This window comes from Nothobranchius furzeri, chromosome 18, assembly GCF_043380555.1.
Source record: "Nothobranchius furzeri strain GRZ-AD chromosome 18, NfurGRZ-RIMD1, whole genome shotgun sequence".
In the NCBI taxonomy this organism is placed as follows: Eukaryota; Metazoa; Chordata; class Actinopteri; order Cyprinodontiformes; family Nothobranchiidae; genus Nothobranchius; species Nothobranchius furzeri.
The window spans coordinates 6,851,407-6,868,886 of NC_091758.1; the positions used below are offsets into that span (position 1 = coordinate 6,851,407).

A 17,480-nucleotide genomic window follows, 5' to 3' on the forward strand; every position below is an offset into this window, starting at 1 on the left:
TTACTTATAAAAGTTCATTCACATTTGCATATTTAATAGTCTTTGGTTACAAATTGGTTGTTTGTATGCCAAAATAAGTCATGTGTTGTATGTTAAACATTCTGTTAGACAATTTTTTGATATTAATAATTTATACATCATTACACAGCTGTATTAAATGCTAATAAATTATCCTCATCTTATCTATTGGGAGTGTCATTGTCAAGGCAGTAGTACCAGTAAATAACCACTAGGTGTCATTAAACTACGTAAACAGAGCAAATATGTTTCTCTTATTTGTTCTGTTTACATTTAATCACTAGATTTAATTAAAAGATTTTCTGTAAATACAATAGCTTACAACATTTATAAATGTTGACAAATTGATCACATGATGGTGGAAATACATTCAAGAATAAATAGATTCATTTGAATGGACTGAAGCATGATTTAAAGGCGCAAAAACAAACTATAAACACGCAGCCTAAATTATTACAGTATCAATTTAATACAATCTATAATCTTAAAAGAAAGTATTTTAATAAAATGAAAACATTATCTTAAGTTTCGATCTGGCTTTATGCTCATTCAGGCTGTTGTTTCCTCTGCTGAATCAGAAATTCGGTGTGTGTGAACTTATTGTTTGTTATACAATTTGAACATTAATAAAATTATTTGAAAAATAAATAAAACCAACAACACTTACCAAGGAAACCATTTAGCATTCTCCACTCCGGGCATCACAGGCCTCAGTCACAGCAGAAACACGTCTCAAGAAATGTTCCTTGGTTAAGCTTCGGTTTATGTCTCCAGATTTCCTCTGTGATGCCGAAGAATATCCAATATTTTGAGAGGGATGGTTTAGTGCAAAGTACTCACGCATCCTGTCATCAGTTTGGTACCACTTTGCAGGATCAGATGGGTAGTTTGTTAACACCCTTTCTGGGTCTAGAGCAGGGGTGGGGAACCCTGGTCCATCGAGGGCTACTATCCAGCATATTTTAGTTTCAACCCTGCATCATCACACCTGATTTCAATCAGCAGGTGATTAACAAGCTTCTGCAGAGCCAGATGAGCTGCAGAACAGGTGAATCAACCAGTGAATCAGAAGTGTTGGAGCAAAGACATGCAGGATACCGGCCCTCGAGTACCAGGGTCTGCAATGTTGTAATGTTGGACCAGTGCTGTCATAATTTTTCTTTTTCTTTCTCCCGTGTCCTGTCTGGCGGCAAGGCAATCAGAATTGATGTCTGAGTGCCGAAAACAAGCTAGTTTTCCTCTCACAGGTGGAGCGTCATAGATTCAGCTATAACGCCTCAACCCTAACCCATGCCCTGCCTGAGATCAGAACTTCATTACAAATGCTTTTGGTTGTCATAATGTAGTGTAATGTTTTAGTCACCAATTAGCTATTTTTAGCTTGTCAGTGTCTCGTTTTCAGTATGAGAGAAAGGTGTGTCAACCAAATAATTTAGTTATTGTCATCATAGACACACAACACTGTTGATCTTCAGTACTCTTAGAGACAATGTGTCTCTTATAAAAACACTGACAACTTTTCAACATGTAACCATAAAAATATGCTCTAAAATACATGGGAGCGGGTCTAAGTCTCTGAGTGACACCAGATTAGATGCCATGTTTCCTTCCACGGTAGCCCATGAGGACCAAATGCGTTTAATGATTTGTAACAAATGGTAACAAATCTTTGTCATTCTTAAATGTTGTTTTACATATTTACCGCTTCACTTGTTGCCAGCGATGAAAGGGAGTTTGATGTGCTTGTTATTTAGCTAAAGTTTACACCCCCCAGGGCTTTTTGGCCCTAATGAGCATCCGTTGGTAAGGTCTTACGCCAACAAAAAAATACAGCTTGCTTTCAATGATTTAGGTATCTACTGCCCCCTATAGCATATATAGAATTTGTCTGACTTAAATCAGCAGTGAATGAAAGGACAGGATAAATGTGACGTCAGAAACAAACATGCATCTTTCCTCTATCTGTTGATGCATTATTCATATCATAGCAGGGGTGGAAAAACTCCTGGGACACACACCAGTCTGCAGTCTGTCTCATGGATGTATTTCTGTCTCCCTATTGACTAATGGATCAATTATTTTATTTTTCACTGTCAGACTACCAGAATTCCTTATTCCTGAAAGTAAGAAACTAAAGTTTAAGTTAGTAATCATGCTAGTAATCATGATATTTAAGAGAGTATTTTGTTTCTTTTTAGATCCACATGCTGCTGATGAACCACATGCAGTGGTGTGAAAAACTATTTGCCCCTTCCTGATTTCTTATCCTTTTGCATGTTTGTCACACAAAATGTTTCTGATTATCAAACACATTTAACCATCAGTCAAAGATAACACAAGTAAACACAAAATGCAGTTTTGAAATGATGGTTTTTATTATTTAGGGAGAGAACAAAATCCAAACCTACATTGCCCTGTGTGAAAAAGTAATTGCCCCCTGAACCTAATAACTGGTTGGGCCTCCCTTAGCAGCAATAACTGCAATCAAGCGTTTGTGATAACTTGCTACGAGTCTTTTACAGCGCTCTGGAGGAATTTTGGCCCACTCATCTTTGCAGAATTGTTGTAATTCAGCTTTATTTGAGGGTTTTCTAGCATGAACCGCCTTTTTAAGGTCATGCCATAGCATCTCAGTAGGATTCAGGTCAGGACTTTGACTAGGCCACTCCAAAGTCTTCATTTTGTTATTCTTCAGCCATTCAGAGGTGGATTTGCTGGTGTGTTTTGGGTCACTGTCCTGCTGCAGCACCCAAGATGGCTTCAGCTTTAGTTGACGAACAGATGGCCGGACGTTCTCCTTCAGGATGTTTTGGTAGACGGTAGAATTCATGGTTCCATTTATCACAGCAAGCCTTCCAGTTCCTGAAGCAGCAAAACAACCCCAGACCATCACACTACCACCACCATATTTTACTGTTGTATGAAGTTCTTTGTCTGAAATGCTGTGTTACTTCTACGCCAGATGGAACGGGACATTTGCCTTCCATAAAGTTCTACTTTTGTCTCATCAGTCCACAAGGTCTTTTCCCAAAAGTCTTGGCAATCATTGAGGTGTTTCTTAGCAAAATTGAGACGAACCCTAATGTTCATTTTGCCTAACAGTGGTTTGCGTCTCGGAAATCTGCCATGCAGGCCATTTTTACCCAGTCTCTTTCTTATGGTGGAGTCGTGAACACCGACCTTAACTGAGGCAAGTGAGGCCCGCAGTACTTTAGAAGTTGTCCTGGTGTCTTTTGGGACCTCTCGGATGAGTTGTCTCTGCACTCTTGGGGTAATTTTGGTGGGCCGCCCACTCCTGGGAAGGTTCACCACTGTTCCATGTTGTTGCCATTTGTGGATAATGGCTCTCACTGTGGTTCGCTGGAGTCCCAAAGCTTTAGAAATGGCTTTATAACCTTTACCAGACTGATAGATCTCAATTACTTTTGTTCTCATTTGTTCTTGAATTTCTTTGGATCTTGGCGTGATGTCTAGCTTTTGAGGTGCTTTTGGTCTACTTCTCTGTGTCAGGCAGCTCATATTTAAGGGATTTCTTGACTGAAACAGGTGTGGCAGTAATCAGGCGTGGGGATGTCTACAGAAATTGAACTCAGGTGTGAAACACCACAGTTGGGTTAAGGGGGGCAATTGCTTTTTCACACAGGGCAATGTAAGGTTTGGATTTTTTTCTCTCCCTAAATAATAAAAACCATCATTTCAAAACTGCATTTTGTGTTTACTTGTGTTATCTTTGACTAATGGTTAAATGTGTTTGATGATCAGAAACATTTTGTGTGACAAACATGCAAAAGAATAAGAAATCAGGAAGGGGCAAATAGTTTTTCACACCACTGTATTGCTGGTGTGACTAATCAAAGTAAATCTGACTGTGGCTGTTCAGATGTAGGATGGGTGGTCTGTTTTATTGCATTGTAGGGTATAATTCTGAATCATTTATGTTATACCTTTGCTTTTTCCAAAACAAATATAAGAATTGAGTTTACAAATCATTCAGTTGCTAAAAACCTTGCACAGTAATGAATTCAGTGGCGGGCGGTGCGTTCCACCCCTGGGCCTTCAGTGATTTCCTATTCAGTCCAATCTAATTTAATACACCTTAAAATACCATCAATAGGACATCACAGCTGGAGAAACCTCACACACACACACACACACACACACACACACACACACACACACACACACACACACACACACACACACACACACACACACACACACACACACACACACACACACACACCAGTGGCTGGTCAAGACACATAATTTCCAGAGTCTTTAAAATCAAACTCGCATTCCCAGTTGAGAGTAGGAAGCTGACCACGGATACCGTCAAATCTCAGAAATGAAAGACGGGTTTAAGAGATGAGACAATAAAATAAATAAGTAAAGCAAACACATTATTTGCATTTGTTTTGGAAAAAATTATACCGCGAAACAATTGAACATTTTAGCGCAGCTGCACACACCACGTTATACACAATATAAATTGCATAGAAACAGAACACACAGAATAATTTCATTTAGCCATTTTATTTCGTTACATTTATTTATTATTAACAAAATGAAATGACAAAACATTAAAAAATACTAATAAAATGTTTCTACTCACCAACATAAATGTCCAGCATGGATCTCCTCCTCTCCTGCTCATTTGAAAATAAAATCCATCCTTCTTTCTTTCCTCAGGAAAACCTCAATGGCTCTGTACAGTTTATCTGTGCACTTCAGGTCCATGAGTAGGTCCTTTTCTATGGACATGGAGGCTAAAGCTGAAAGCCGTGTCTGTCCGATCGTGTTTCTGGCATACTGTACGTTTTAACGCGCTTTAATGCTACCAAATCCATCTGATGCGAGCAACAGGCGTTCCCAGCAGAATAACCTGCAGCGGTTCTCTGAAGCTGTTAGCCATGGGTACCGTTCATAGTTGCTTGCCTGAAAATGACGAACAAATCCTTTCTCCTGCTGGGACAAGCCAGCTAGCATTGGAGTCCGATGATCTGTTCTCAAAAGATCCATTTTTTCTTGAAAGGTCCGTCTTGAAAATGGTGTGGCAAGTAAATCTGCAACCAAGTCTGTCTCTTCTCCTCTTTCAGCCATCATGTGTTCAAAAATACACCGATAGCTGCCTATAGGTACAAATCTCTGTGTTTAGTTTTGATATTTTGCTTAATGCTGCTAGAAAAGTTCTAACTACTGCTTATCCAATCACAGGATGCGTTCATGTCAACTTTTGCGTGAGGCCAGCTAGCTGGCCTGAGCCACGCTGACTCGTGAGCTGATTGGCTATCGCAACTGGATCGTCTCTGTTCACTTACAGCGGACAGTGGGCTTCTCGATTGATTCTGAAGGCCTAGGGCAGACTAATCTGCCTGAAAACACAAGCTAGCTTAAATCTGATTGGATAACACCCAGCCTTGGTATTTTAACACTGGAAGCAGCGCAGCCAAGTGGGTATAATAGGATATAAAGAAAATAGACCAGTAAACATTTTTTTTTATTTAAAAATAATTACCAAAGGAAAAAAAATACATTTACGCTTTTGAGTATGTTTAGGCCAGCAGAGAAGGCTTTGCTGGCCCTGACTGCCCACCACTGAATGAATTACAGATTAATAATTATTAAAATTGTGATGTTATCTTTATTAAAACTATAGAACATGTACAACAAAAATAAAAATAAAACCCTGCATCTACTAGAGTAAGTGACTCTCCGAGAAATGCTAATGGCTAGCCTCTCCGATGCTAACACCAGCCTATCCATGCTAGAGGTCTGTCGAGGGGGTAGGAAATCTTGCTAGTGGCCAGCCTAGGCACGCTAATGGCTAGCCTCTCCAATGCTAACACCAGCTCGTCCAGGCTAACGCTAGCCTATCCATGCTAACAGACAGCAGAGAGAGTGTGTGATCCTGTCAATGACCAGCTGAGGGCTGCTAGTCCCTAGCATATCTAGTTGTAACGCCGGTAAAGGTGCCATTTCTCAGTAAGCAGCGCCAGTCCCTCAGTTGCCTGCGCCAGCTTATCATTAATCAGGTCAGTAGTTTGCTTCGGAATTTATATAGCCTCCTGCTGCTGGGCAGCCTTAATTTTGGCCTCCATACCGCGCCATAGGATTGCAACCTGTCTAGTCTAGGTAATCTCTGGACAGCGGCAGGAAGCTAGAGTGTCTATTTTGCATCTAAGGCTGTGTGGTGGCTCTTAAAAGAACCGTATGGCTGTAATCATTAGCAAGCATTGCAGAGCAATGTTTTGACCTGAGGTCGAAAGAGAGGATGGTCTCAAATGCGTGCTCACCGGTTTGGCCAAACCAGGAGCCAGCTAGAAATGAACTAGATCAGGAAATAATTCTGTTTTATCAACTCGCAAGTCATTTATGATTCAAGGAAGATGAACTTTATTCAGAGTGAAAATAAAAGTTCTCCTGCCTGAGATCTTGAACAAAGATATCATGGCTTCCTTGACTGGTTGCACAGTCGTACATCCTTGTTTTTCTTGGTTGGAAGCCGGGTGGATGTGATGTGTCCTTGGATGTGTGACGCAGTTTGTGGCTGCAAATTAAAAGTTAATTTCTGTTCATTTTGTTGAAAAACTTGACCTTTGTGACTACAAAACATGAATGGAAAAATAACACTATGGCAATTACTTTATTATATTTTATTATAATACATTTTGAAAACGTGGCATGTATTTATTTCAAAGTAACTCTTAAACAACTGCTAACTTAAAGTCAGTTGGTGCCCCCCTGGCCACTTGGTGCCTGTACAGTGCGTGATGCACATGGCTGGAGTGCTGGCTTCATTATAATTAAATTTTTCTTTTTAACTCATACTGCCCCCCCCCCCCCCCCCCCCCCTGCAAAACTTGATTCACTAGCCTCTGAAAAGTAGCAGGGCCATTTCTTAAGCCGAAGGGCAATACTGTTTACTGTAGGAGGTTATCAGGAGTCATGAAAGCAGAGACCTTGGATGCAAAATGGGACTTGCCAATAGCCTTTCAAAAGGTCAAGTCTGGAGACAAAAGAGGCGGCACCCACACTATCGGCACTGTCGTCCACACGCGGCAAAGGGAACAAATCTGGAACCGTAGCAGCGTTTAGTTTACGGTAATCTGTGATGAACCTATACGTACCATCGAGTTTGTTCTCTAACAAGCAGGGTGAACTCCATGCGCTGGTACATGGTTTAGCCAAGCCGTTCTCTAGTAAATAGTTAACTTCTTGTCTCATTAACTCACGCTTATGAGGACTGGCGCGGTAGGGGTGCATCCTCACTGGGGTTGAGTCTGAAAGCATAATGTCGTGGGTGATGAGATGAGTCTGTGTAGGAACATCTGAAAATAGTTCAGGAAAAGAATGAACCAGACCCTGTAATTCCACCTGTTGAGAAGGTAAAAGGTGTTTCAAATGGTTAGACATGTTCTTAAGGGCTTCTGAATTGCACAGTCGATGGGTGGTAGGAGGACCCATGGTAAAGGCTGGTAAGGTCACATCAGAGTAGTCTGCAAGTTGAGTAACGACATGGGCGGCAGTGACACAGGACTGGGGGGGGGGGGGGGGGGGACTCCCTCACACTAAACAGTTTGAGTCGATTTATGTGACAAACCTTTGTTTTTCTGCGCATCAGAGGGTCTTTTATTACATAGTTGCGCTCGTTCAATTTTAACACAACTTCAAACGGGACCCTCAAACTTAGGAGCTTATGAGGAGCCCACTGTGAGACTCAGAAGGAGGACTTTATCTCCTATTTGTAAAACACAGAACGTAGACTTTTTGTCAAAGCGGCCTTCATAGAGGCTTTTGCCGTCCTCAGGTGCTGTTGAGCTAACTGATTAGCTTCTTTGAGTTGTTTCTGAAAAGAGCTTACATAGGAGGGAGGACTAGAACCAACAGCAGGGACCGGCCAGAGAAGCTTTTCTTTTAAAGCCTTCAAAGGGCCCTTAGGGGCATGACCAAACACAAGCTGATTTGGGCTAAAACCAGTGGAGTCTTGAACCGTATCCCTGGCTGCAAACAAAACAAAAGGAAGACCCCCTTCCCACGACCAGAAAAAAAAACAGTGTTTTCTGAGCATAGACTTCAACGCTTGGTGCCATCGCTCAATGACACCTTGGCTTTCAGGATTCAGGGTCTTTGCAACCTGAGAGAAGATCAGAGAAGTGAAGTTGGTTCCCTGGTCTGACTGAATGACCTGGGGCAACCCAAAAACAGAAAATAAACTAGTTAGTGCTTTTATCACGTTTTTCGTGGTAATGGAGGACAGCGGTATAGCGGGTGGCCGAACACATAATTGTAAGCAGATATTTGTGTCCTGGCCGAGAGGGAGGAAGAGGCCCCACACAGTCTATAACGATATGGTCGAATGGGGTCGAAATCACCAGAGTCGGATACAAAGGAACTGGTCGAATCTTTTGATTCGGATTTCCTACGGTTTGACAAGTAGCACAGCTACGACAATATTCAGAAATGTGTCGTTTCAAACCCGGCCAGAAAAAGTGGCGTAAAATAGCATTGTAGGTTTTGTTAATTCCCAGATGACCGGACCACTCACTTTCATGAGCTAAGGAGAGAATATAGCTTCTGAACTTTTCTGGGAACACAATTTGTTTAATCTGAGCCCATTCAGAGTTGTTGGCAGAGGGCGGAGTCCAGCAGCGGAACAAAATGTCACCCTCAATCACATAGGTGGCCGGACTTTGAGGGGACGACGGAGCAAAACCAACCACAGAAAAATAAGGGTCCAGAGTTGTATCTGATTTCTGAGCATTAGCTAATGTCTCACAAGAGATGGGCAAGTCCGTCAGAGGACCTCTAGGGGCCAGATCGGGCGGAGTTACTACATGATCTGGACCGGGAGCATTTTCGTACAAGAGAGGGAACGACATTGAACCTTTAATGGAGACTTCAGGGTCTTTCATAAGCTGAGCTCATGTAAGAACACAAGCAGATAATAAATCTGAGTCTTCCCCAATTTCAGGTAAAGAAATGAGCTCAGGAGGAGGTAATACTAGTCCACCAGCAGCATCATTTCCCAATATCAGGTCTACACCTTGAGTTGGTAACTCATCTAAAACGGCTACCTTCAGGTTCCCTGTAACCAAAGGACAGGTCAGGCGAAGATGATGAACCTCAGCTGGAATGGCACCCATTTCGGTGCCTTGTAATAGGACTGACAAGCCAGCATGGCTAGTTGTAGAAAAGAGCAACACACTTCATCTTAGAAGCACCCGTGTCACGCAAAATCACCACTTCCTGGTTGATTTCACAGTTTAACAGTGACACACGCCCAGAGGATAAAAATGGTTTAAAACTTGAGTGATGTGTTTCACCTTTAACCACTGGTGTAGGTTTTTCAGAACACAATGCTATTTTCTTGGCTGGAGGAGAGGTTATACTTCTCCTATTTTTTTGTTGAAGGAGGGAGCTGTCTCGGATGAAATGTCCTCGTTTGTGACAATAAAAACACTCTGGCGAGACATCGGGGCTAGGCAGATTAACAGAGGGTCTCACCCCTCAGATAGATTCGGGTTTGGACTCTCGGAACCAATGAGTCAAGGAGAACTCATCTGCTAAAAGGGCTGCAGAGGAAAGAGAGGAGACTTTTTGTTCATTCAAGTATAGCAGAAGTCTCGGGCACGTCTCTTAAATTCCTCCACTAAAAGTAGTTCTTTTAAGTCTGCCAAGGAGTTTACTCCCGAAGCTAAGCACCATTTCTCAAAGAGCATAGCCTTTGTGTGAGCATACTCTACATGCGACTGGTTTGGCTTAGGTTTCTCAGACCAGAAACGTTGGCGATAAGCCTCAGGCATGAGTTCATATGCATTTAATACTGCTGCTTTCACACGCTCGTAACTAGCGCTGTCTGTTAGACAGAGCCGAAATAACCTGAAGGGCCTTACCTGAGAGTTTGCACTGCAGGAGCAACGACCAAACCTCACGAGGCCACGGCAGAGTCACCACAATCCGCTCGAAAGCCTGGGAATACCCATCCACTTCAGTTTTTCGGAACGGTGGAAGGAGGGAGACACACTTGCTGACATCGAAGCCAGGTTTCTTCTTCAAGGCACTCGAGAAGTACAGACACTTCTCTCTTTCACTCCCTTATCTTTTTTTCCCAAGGCTCTTTGTCCTGTCTGCCCACAGAGTGCTTCTCTGCATTTCTTCTGAAAAACTCTATTTTTACTAACCATGGATTTGATATACTGGTCATTCAATGCGATCGATAAGATTTTTTCAACAATGAGAACGGAGCAGGGGGCTCCCACATGTCCACAGGGGACACACCCGGTGGGGTATATTTTGGATTCCCATAAGGAGTGGAAGATCATATGCCTCAGCCAGCTGTCCATTGAGGATATCGAAGACGTCTGGATATTCGGCCTGATAATCACTGAATTTCTCCTGATTGGAGTGGGAGGATATCTGGTTTTCTGGAAATTTGGGAAGACGGGAGCGATTGGAGGGCGACCCGCACCCACGGAAAGCACCGCACATGTGGAGACTTCTCAGACTGGGACGTTACTCGAGGTGAATCATAAGCTGGACAATGTTATAGCTGCGATACCGGTGTTAGTGTGCAAAATGGATGTCATCTCGGAGAGAGTCAACGGACGGTATGGACAAGTTTAAAAACCCAAGGTTGGCTTCACTGAAGGACTGGAATGATCAGTTTAAAGATTGAAGGCAGAGAGGAAAATTATCTCAGCCTGACCCAAACAAATTCTTGTTATCTCAATCTGACGCCGCGGCGAGCAAATAAAAACCCCATGAAGGAATGCAGACAGATGCTGTGAAAACCTGACCTACCCCCCGCCTTCAGATTGGGGACTTCAGCCTGGTGAGGTCATCAATCTGTAGGAGTCAATGTACTCTTTGCTTCTCCCAAGATCTCCCTCCCACCTGTGACTGTACAGTAGATGAGCGCCGCAGATGGCTGCTCTCGCTGGGGGAAACAGGATCCCAGCTCCCCCCCTGCCTTCCTATTGGAGTCTCATGTTATGTTGTGTTGTCTGAAGTCTGTTGAATATCTGTTGAGGTGTCTTTTTGCAGAGCAAAGCTGCGCTCCTGCTGGAGAGTAACTCTGAAGTGCCTTTTTTTCCCTCATCCTGAACCAATCCTCATGTAAACCCTCTTATCTCTATTAAGGTAGCGCGACTCGGGTTGTGAATGACCACAGTCACCAATTCTTGTCATGTGTCTTGCCCATGTATGTCTGATCTCTGAATCGTGTGTACTGAAACTAATTTCCCTCTGGGGTTAATAAAGTATTGATTGATTTAACGATGAGGCACCAGGAGGAAAGGAGGCGGCACGGGGCAAGGCACGGGGAGGCGAAATCGAGACTGTCGGGTGTTCAGCAGCCAGAGTAAGGCTCGAGGAAGCGACAGCGTTCAGGGTCCTAATCTGTAGCTCGAGCTTGCGGAGGCGAACCTCGGTGTCCATACGCTTCATTTCAATCTCGTGGGGACTAGCTCCAGGTGAAGCTATGTCAGATGGAGAGCCACCAGTGGAGTCCTTTCCTGGAGAAGGCAGAGCTGTGGCGGGGGTCTCCTTCTTGTCATTGTGCCGGTCCTCTTCATCGCAGGAGGGAGGTGAAGATGCAACTGGAGTGGAAGACGGATGGAGGATTTTCTGTGTCTCCAGGTAATCAAGTGACGAGCAGGCGAAGTGCATCCTTAGTCAACTGCTTAGGCACGAGTAAACTGAAGTGGGCGGCAACCTGCTGCAGATCCGCTTTGCGGCAACTCTCCAGCAGCCGGCACGAAGAAGCCGCCACAAACACAGGCAAGTCAAAGGATGCCATGCTCCGACTCTAAGGGACACAAACAAAGTTAATATTTTTACACACACAATACCGGGACAAATAGAGCAAAATAAATGACAAATCCTGGACGAGCCCCCACGTTTTTACGTCCCTCAGCTCGCTAGGAGTGATGTTGTTGAGGTAGCAAAAATGTTAGTGTGTGGGTTGAATAATAACAGAGTGCAGTGTCGCTGTACCAAGGATTTATTTCTTTACAGAAAGAAGCACCAAAAGGTATTTACAACGTATGTATACACAAAAGGGAAAACTAAAAGCGCCAGCCCAGAAGGGGCTGGGAATACAAACGGAAAAGGTCCTAATCTAAATCTAAACTCTGAGAGGGAGCAGTCCTGTTAAGCAGGTACTCATACAAATTCCAAGTCCAAATCCAAGTCAAAGTCAGTTTACCCACGAGTCAATCCGAACTAGTTTACTAAAATGAGAGATTAAACAAACAGCTAACAAGACTGAGCACATGAGGAAAAGAGAGCACAATGAATGCCTTTGCACCCACCATACCCTGTACCTTCTCCCCGATTGAGGGCAGGAGAGAAGCTTTTAACAGCTGACTGGTGATTACAATTACACACAGCTGGGCAGCTGTAACCGGGAGACAGGCGAGGCAGAAGCCACTGAGGCCATCCTGGCCAAAAAGGGGAAGCGCACATAACAGGGGTACTTCGGGATTATGGTGTACCAAGCCTAAGGGTCGGGTCTCTGCTTTTTGCAGATGATGTGGTCCTTTTGGCTTAGTCAGAACGTGATCTCCAGCTTTTGCTGGAGCGGTTTGAAGCCAAGTGTGAATCAGCTAGGATGAGAATGAGCTCCTCTAAATCCAAGACCATGGGCTTAAATCAGAAAAGGGTAGAATGCCTTCTTCAGGTCAGGGATGAGGTCCTGCCTTAAGTGGAGGAGTTTAAGTATCTTGGGGTCTTGTTCACAAGTGAGGGAAAGTTGGAGCGCAAGATCCACAGGCAGATTGGTGCTGCATCTGCTGTGATGCGGGCGTTGTACCTCACTGCCATGGTGAAGAAAGAGCTGAGTTGATAGGTGAAGGTCTCGATTTACTGGTTGAGCTATGTTCCAACCCTCACCTATGATCACGATCTTTGGGTAATGACGGAAGGCATGAGATTGTGGATACAAGCAGTCAAAACAATTTTTTTCCACAGAGTGTCTACGCTCTCCCTTAGAGATTGTGCTTGCTTAGTATGAGGATTGCTGTAAAGACTCTGACACTAGTCAGTGACTTGATGCAACCGGCTGGGTACCTTATTTAGGAAACTTTTTACTGATTGGCTTAATGAACCGACCTGTATTGGAATGTTTACTGTGTGAAGTACCTTGAGATGACTCTGGTCTGATTTGATGCTATAAAAATAAACTTGAATTGAAATTGAAATGGAGATAGGGTGAGAGGCTTGGTCATCTAGAAGGGGCACAGAGTAGATCCACTGCCCTTCCACATTGAGAGGAGCCAGTTGAGGTGGCTCAAACATCTCTTTAGGACGCCTCCTGGATGTTTCCCTGGTGAGATTTTCTAGCCACGTCCAACCTGGAGGAGACCCAAAAGAATACCCAAGACATACCGTAGAGACTATGTTTGTCGGCTTTCTTTGGATTCCCCCAAAGGAGCTGGCTCGAGTGACTGGGGAGAGGGAAGCCTGGGACTCTCTGCTTGGGCTTCTGTCCCCGCGATCCGACATCGCATAAGCAGAAGAAAATGGACGAATGGACTTTTTGGTGGCCCACAGAGACTTTTTAACTTAATGATTTTGGTCCTTGTATTGAAAAGTTGTGACAGAAACTTAAAACGTTGTGATTTATAATATGAGAAGGTATAAAAATAACATAATCTCATTCACTAGAGCTTGCTTACTGACAAAACAAAAATAGGCTGGTCAGTCTCACTTTAATCAGTCAAGCATGTAACGTAGTTGGTCATGTGACTTTATTGAGTTTATCTTTTAAAGAAAAACAATCATTACAATTACTATAGATGTTGTTCTAGTTGTTATTATGTTTCTAAATTAAAATGCTGTCATCTGCAGAGCTCTCAGGAGCCACTCTTATCCTTTATATGTAAGAATCATTGTCATGTTCGTACTGTTATCCCACGTGTACTCTTGTGGTTAGATTTAATAATTTACTTTGACTTCTGAATGACGTCTACTTTTTACATTTTTATTTATATAGTGCCAAATCACAAGAGTAATCTCAAGGCTCTTTGCAAAGTAAACATTCCAATTGAACCTACTAACCAATGCACTGAGTCAGTTTATTATTCCATTTAGTTAAAAGTTTTCTATGTAAGAAAACCCAGCAGATTGCATCACCTCACTGATTTGTTGTATCAGGAATGTGATCTCAGCTCTTTCATGCCTGTTAATCATGACATGTCTTCCTACTTACCTGCCACGTAATTTCTCTGTTATCATGCTACTGATGAGGTCATAGAGGCCGTCATATTTATTTCTGATAACTGACCTCATGGCTCTTAGACAGGAAGAGTGACTCAGCAGGTTTACTGAGCAGAAAAGAGGATGGGTGTTTATAATTGTGTTGTTGAACATCTGTATCTGTACAGTGACTGAAGCCAGCAACCCGTCAATGTTGCCTTCATGGCTTTGTGAACAAACTGAATAAACTGATTCCTGCACAGAACAAACTGGTTCACCATGTTTATCGTCATTCAGGCTGACTTTTATCCCTTAAATGTTTGTTCTGCAGTCCTACTGACATGTTTCTGCTTCACTGCTACCTCATGTTGCTAATCACAATCAATAGAGAGTTTGAATAACCCTGGCACAGATTGCTGCTGCTGGTCGGTGAGTCAGCCTGGATGTTTGAGTGTATACAAAAATAATCCTGGGAGTGAGGAACATAAGAGTATAGGAATAATACATTTCAGCATGTTTTGGGTAATGCCATCATTTACTAAACATTTACAACATTGTGAACCAGGGTTGCAAGTAAATCTTTACACAACCAGAAATCAGAAAGCTTTTCTTGTCACTGCATGAGAATGCAACAAAATTTAAATGTCACTCATGTTGTGTATTTGGCACATCACAAAAGAAAATACAAGATATAAGAACAAAGAAAGGTAGACATAAGAATACATACAAATGAATCTTTACTGGATGAAATATTGTGCAAATAGCTTTATCACTTCAACAGAAATGTTATTTAAGTTATATTAGATTCATAGCACAGATGACTGCTGTTCAAGAAGGTTTTAGAATCCATCCTACCACTGAACAAGAGATGAGATGCCTTTAGGTCAGACTGAAGTATGTTAAGAACAGCCTGCAGGGAGCTTATGCACACTGGAAACATGCCTTTTGTTCAGATGAGATGAAACTAGAGCTCTATGGAGACGTAGATTGTTGGCTGTTTATTTCAGTAAAGATGGGAGTATGGTGATGTGGGGTTGATTGAATGGGTCTGGAAATTGGAATCATGTTGTGTTGGAAGGCAAAGCAACATCCCAGACTAAAATTTTAGTCTGGGATGTTGCTTTCTTTTTCTTCCAACACAACCCAAAAACACACATCTCTCCTGGTTAAGAACTTCTCAGAAGACTGAAGTGAATGTTACTCAGTGGCCTCCCTTAAGTCCTGACTCAAATACTACTGTCTGCCACTGCTGTCACAGCCCATTTCAAGCATCTGCAAAATTGCTGCTAGAGTATTAAATTCAAGTTTGACAACCCCAAGTGACATCTTATCTAAACATACAGTGGGATGCAAAAATATTTTATGCTTTTCCTGTATAAATCATTGGTTGTTCCGATAAAATATTTCAGCTAAATTTATCGTATAGCAAACACACACAGTGATGTTTGAGAAGTGAAATGGCATTTATAGGATTTACAGAAAGCATGCAATATTGTTTAAACTAAATTAGGCAGGTGCATACATTTGGGCACCACAAAAATAAATGAAGTCAATATTTTGTAGATCCTCCTTGTGCAGAAATAGCCTCTAAACGCCTCCTATAACTTCTAACGAGAGTCTGGAGTCAGGCTGAAGGTATTTCGGACCATTCTCCTTTACTAAACATCTCTAGTTCATTCAGGTCTGATGCCTCTGAGCATGGACAGCTCTCTTCAACTCACACAACAGATGTTCAATAACATTCAGGTTAGGGAACTGAGATAGCCATTCCAGAACATTCTACATGTTCCCCTGCATGAATGCCTCAGTAGATTCTGAGCAGTGTTTAGGGTTGTTGTCTTGTTGAAAGATCCAGCCCCGCTGCAGCTTCAGCTTTGTCACTGATTCCTGCACACTGGTCTCCAGAATCTGCTGATTTTGAGTGGAATCTATGCATCCCTCAACTTTAACAAGATTCCCAGTCCCTGCACTGGCCACACAGCCCACAGCATGATGGAGCCACCACCATGTTTTACTGTAGGTAGCAGGTGTTTTTATTGGAATGCTGTGTTCTTGTTCCTCCATGCGTAACACCTCTTGTTATGCCCAAATAACTCAGTTTAGTTTCATCAGGCCACAGCACCTTATTCCAGAAGGAAGTAGAATATTTGATGCCTTTATCAAAAGCTGGAGTATTTTCTACATTCTACAGTTTTTAATTATACACTTTTTATTTAGCATAACTTTTTATAAACTATGTTAAATACTTTATAACTTTTGTTTTGTCTTCTACATTTTTTAAAAATAATTTTCTTCTTTGATTTATATTCTTCTTATCCTTCACTGCAGTTTATTAGTTGAGTAGTTCTGTGTTTTTAATTGAACTTTATGTATTTTTGTCCTTTTTCTCTCTAGTTTGCTCCAGTGAGACCCATCCACTTACATGACTTTCCTCCACCATGAACGTTGTAGCTTTATCACCCCTGAGTCCTGAGCCTTCCTCCCCAGTGTTAATGTCGATGACTCCAATAACCCCAATCCTGGACCCAGACATCTCCACATCTTCTACCGTGAACACCGGTCCTTCTTCCAACGTGAATCTGGACCATCAGTCCCTGGATGGAGACTCTTCAGCAGGCCTGAACCCTAGCCAAGAAGTTGGAGGACCTAACTTTGAGAATGACTTTTCGCAGAGGTGTGAAATTACTCATTATTCTGTCCATTTATTAAACTATGAATAACATTTTCATTTAAGACCACTGTGATTTATCTCTGGCAAACTGATCATGTCCTGGTCCAATGGTTTCATCAATTGTCAGCGTAAATCACTAATTAAGGACAAAGTAAAGGTAGCATAAATGCAGCATGATGCCTGTGGAGTGAAAAGAAAGAGAAGTTAGTGCTGTTGCAGCCATGTTGAGTAATAGTTAACTAAGACTGGCAAACTGAGGAAAAACTCTCCCATGGTTGTCTTTGCCTGCATTCAAACAACAGCTAATCTGGAGTCTGGGGTGCATGCTTTTGTCCTGTTCCTACTGTACTACTGCAATGCTCGTCTGAGTCAGGGTGCAGTTGCACGGCTCCAACTCATCCAAAACTCACCTGTTAGGTTTCTGAGAGGAACAAAATGCTGGGACCACATTACTCCAGTGTTGGATACTCTGCACTGGCTCCCGGTGCAGTACAGAGCATTATTTAAGATAATAGTGCAAGACTCTTCGGGGTAGTGCTCCTCCTCATCTTTCTGCACTTTTGGACAGATCAGGTCTTTAGGTCCTGCTTAAAGG

General features: G+C 42.6%; 1 protein-coding gene across 1 annotated transcript in view; it reads left to right on the plus strand.

Annotated features, from left to right (window-relative positions):
• Window positions 1-17,480, plus strand: part of akap6 (A kinase (PRKA) anchor protein 6) — a 348,892-nt gene that overhangs the window by 4,937 nt on the left and 326,475 nt on the right. The window contains exon 2 of the mRNA XM_054734609.2: window positions 16,609-16,888. Coding sequence (XP_054590584.2) covers window positions 16,653-16,888 — 236 coding nt within the window. The 5' untranslated portion in view covers window positions 16,609-16,652. The remainder of the gene's footprint in view (window positions 1-16,608; window positions 16,889-17,480) is intronic.